At 32.7% G+C, this 2,372-nt stretch overlaps 1 protein-coding gene across 3 annotated transcripts in view; it reads left to right on the top strand.

Annotated features, from left to right (window-relative positions):
• The window catches only part of CDH10 (cadherin 10, type 2 (T2-cadherin)), a 201,911-nt gene that overhangs the window by 63,033 nt on the left and 136,506 nt on the right, over nucleotides 1-2,372 (top strand). For 2 of the 3 annotated variants that reach the window (XM_011987413.1, XM_011987415.1), the window contains exon 1: nucleotides 1,299-1,655. The exons of the other annotated variant lie outside the window; for it this stretch is intronic. In XM_011987413.1, the coding sequence (XP_011842803.1) occupies nucleotides 1,425-1,655 (231 nt within the window). In that variant the 5' untranslated portion in view covers nucleotides 1,299-1,424. Of the gene's footprint in view, nucleotides 1-1,298; nucleotides 1,656-2,372 lie in introns of those variants that run through there. 3 annotated transcript variants of the gene reach the window in all.

A 2,372-nucleotide genomic window follows, 5' to 3' on the forward strand; every position in this document is an offset into this window, starting at 1 on the left:
AAGATTCTTTTTTCGGCATTGTGAATACAGTAATGAAGAAAAGAATAAAATTATCTTTCTACATGGGATTGCAGCAGAAAAACAGAGTATGTACACAGTCAATAAATAAATAAATAAATAAATAAATAAATAAATAAATAAACATGTCATATAATGGAACATATGAAATTTCAGGGGTGGTTTTAAAGAAATACCTGAAGGAAACAGAGGATCTAGCTAGGTAAATATCTACAGGAAAATCATTCTAGACATAGAGAACAAGTAGGAAGTTGCTCGTTAAGGAAGGCAGCATGTAAAATGTATTGCATGGTAAAGCAAGAAGGACCCTGTGACTGGAGAAGAGTCAGTTTAGGGAGATGTGGTGGAGGGTTAAAGTGAAACGTGGTCAGAGAGGTGGCCAGCAGTCATGAAATTGAGTGCAGCATTATTGGACGGACTTTGGTTTCTTTCAAGGGATGAGAAACTGCTGGTGTGTTTTGTGAAGAAAAATGACATGATATGACTTACATTTTAACAGATTTCTAAGGAAATTTTGTTGAGAAAATAGTGGCAGGGAGGGTGTAGAGAGCAGTCAGTAGGCTGTTACCATAGTCAGCCTCGGGTATAACAGAGTTCTAGACCAGGCAGTAGAGGTAGTTAGAAGCAGACAATCTGCTAGATTTAATTATACTACAAATTGGTTCACTGTAGTAGTGATTATTTTCTACTTAAGGAATCTCTAGGTGTTCCACAGTCCAACCTAACAGGGAAGAGAGGAGAGGTCTTCAAAGGAAGGCACTCCTAGTTTTCTCATTTGTTTTTTGTTTTGTTTTGTTTGTGCCTTTACTTTTACCTCTGAGTAGGATTAAATTTGAAGAAATTATGCCGCTGTTTAAAAACATTCAAATATAAAATTGCACAACAGAAGGCATGATTCCTGTAGGTTATTTAAATCACAGTTTTGTTTTCAAAATTTTAATTCGTGTTAAATTACTCTGAAAAAATTGACATGCAGATGAACTATATCTCCTGTTTATACAGGAATGTAATTCCTAAAAACTGTTACAGTGCCAAAAGAAAAAAAAAAGCCTAATAATGCCCTTTCTTTAGGATTTGGTGGAAATAAACATTTACAATATTTTCATAAATTGTGAACATATTGCTAAACAAGTAATATTTCTCAAAACTATTCGTTATTGTATGAAAAATAAAGAAAATGAATGTTTTGGTTGTTATTAACAAACTGTTGTCACTTTGAATTTAAAATGAAAAGTAATAATGATAATGTTGTCAACTAACTTTTTTTGTTTGTTTGTTTGAAGCTTTGGGAAACATGTACAAAACATTGATGAAATGTTGGAAACCAGTTGAAACACAGTAAAATCAACTCGGTAAAATAGGACCGCTTCTCTTCATCTACGTTGGGATTTGTCAAGGAGTGAACTATGACAATATATCAATTTTTGCTACTGTTTCTACTCTGGGTATGCCTGCCACATTTCTGCTCTCCGGAAATAATGTTCAGAAGGACGCCTGTACCACAGCAAAGAATTTTAAGTTCACGTGTACCAAGGAGTGATGGCAAAATTCTCCATCGTCAAAAGCGTGGTTGGATGTGGAATCAGTTTTTCCTACTGGAAGAATATACAGGATCTGATTATCAATACGTAGGCAAGGTAAGTCTGTGTTAAAATGGCACATATTTACATTTGCTCTTTATATATTTTACTGATGAAAATTTGACGGCCATCAAACCATCATTGTTATAAATATGATTCTTTAAATCTCCCTAAAGCATTTTTGTTTACAGAGTACAAATTCTAATGTGATAAAAACTGTGGAATGAATATAACATGATAAATGCATACATTTATTTATTAAAATTAATTCTGCCAATAACTTATGAATTAAAGAGGTACTCGAAACTGCGATTTTAGTATTTATGGTTAGAAAGCAATGATAGTGAGAAAGCTGTATGTAAATACGGTCATTTAAATGACAATGCATATGTGTATATGTATATTTCACATTGCTATTGAGTTCAGTGAGGAAGCAAAAACATTTCAAAGTTGTTTAATCTTCTACAGAACAAGAAAGCAAATGTGAACAAGAAAGCAAAATATGATTCAAGGACAAAAATGTTGCTTATTATAAGAAAATTTATTCTAGGTATGAATGTTATTTATTTTTCTTAGGCCACACTCTGGGTGCATTTGTATAAAGAAAAACAAATAGGAAGAAAAGCAGGTAAAAATAGTTTAGTTATTCCAATATGAGGTGGGCAGAGGAGAGTTTTCATTCTACAGAGTTATAAATTTAGTGAGGACAATTAGTTGTGATTGGGAATGAAATGAAAAGCTTAACATAAAAGCACTAATGAATGCTTTTATACA

Source organism: Mandrillus leucophaeus, unplaced genomic scaffold (genome assembly GCF_000951045.1).
Source record: "Mandrillus leucophaeus isolate KB7577 unplaced genomic scaffold, Mleu.le_1.0 Scaffold31, whole genome shotgun sequence".
Classification (NCBI taxonomy): domain Eukaryota; kingdom Metazoa; phylum Chordata; class Mammalia; order Primates; family Cercopithecidae; genus Mandrillus; species Mandrillus leucophaeus.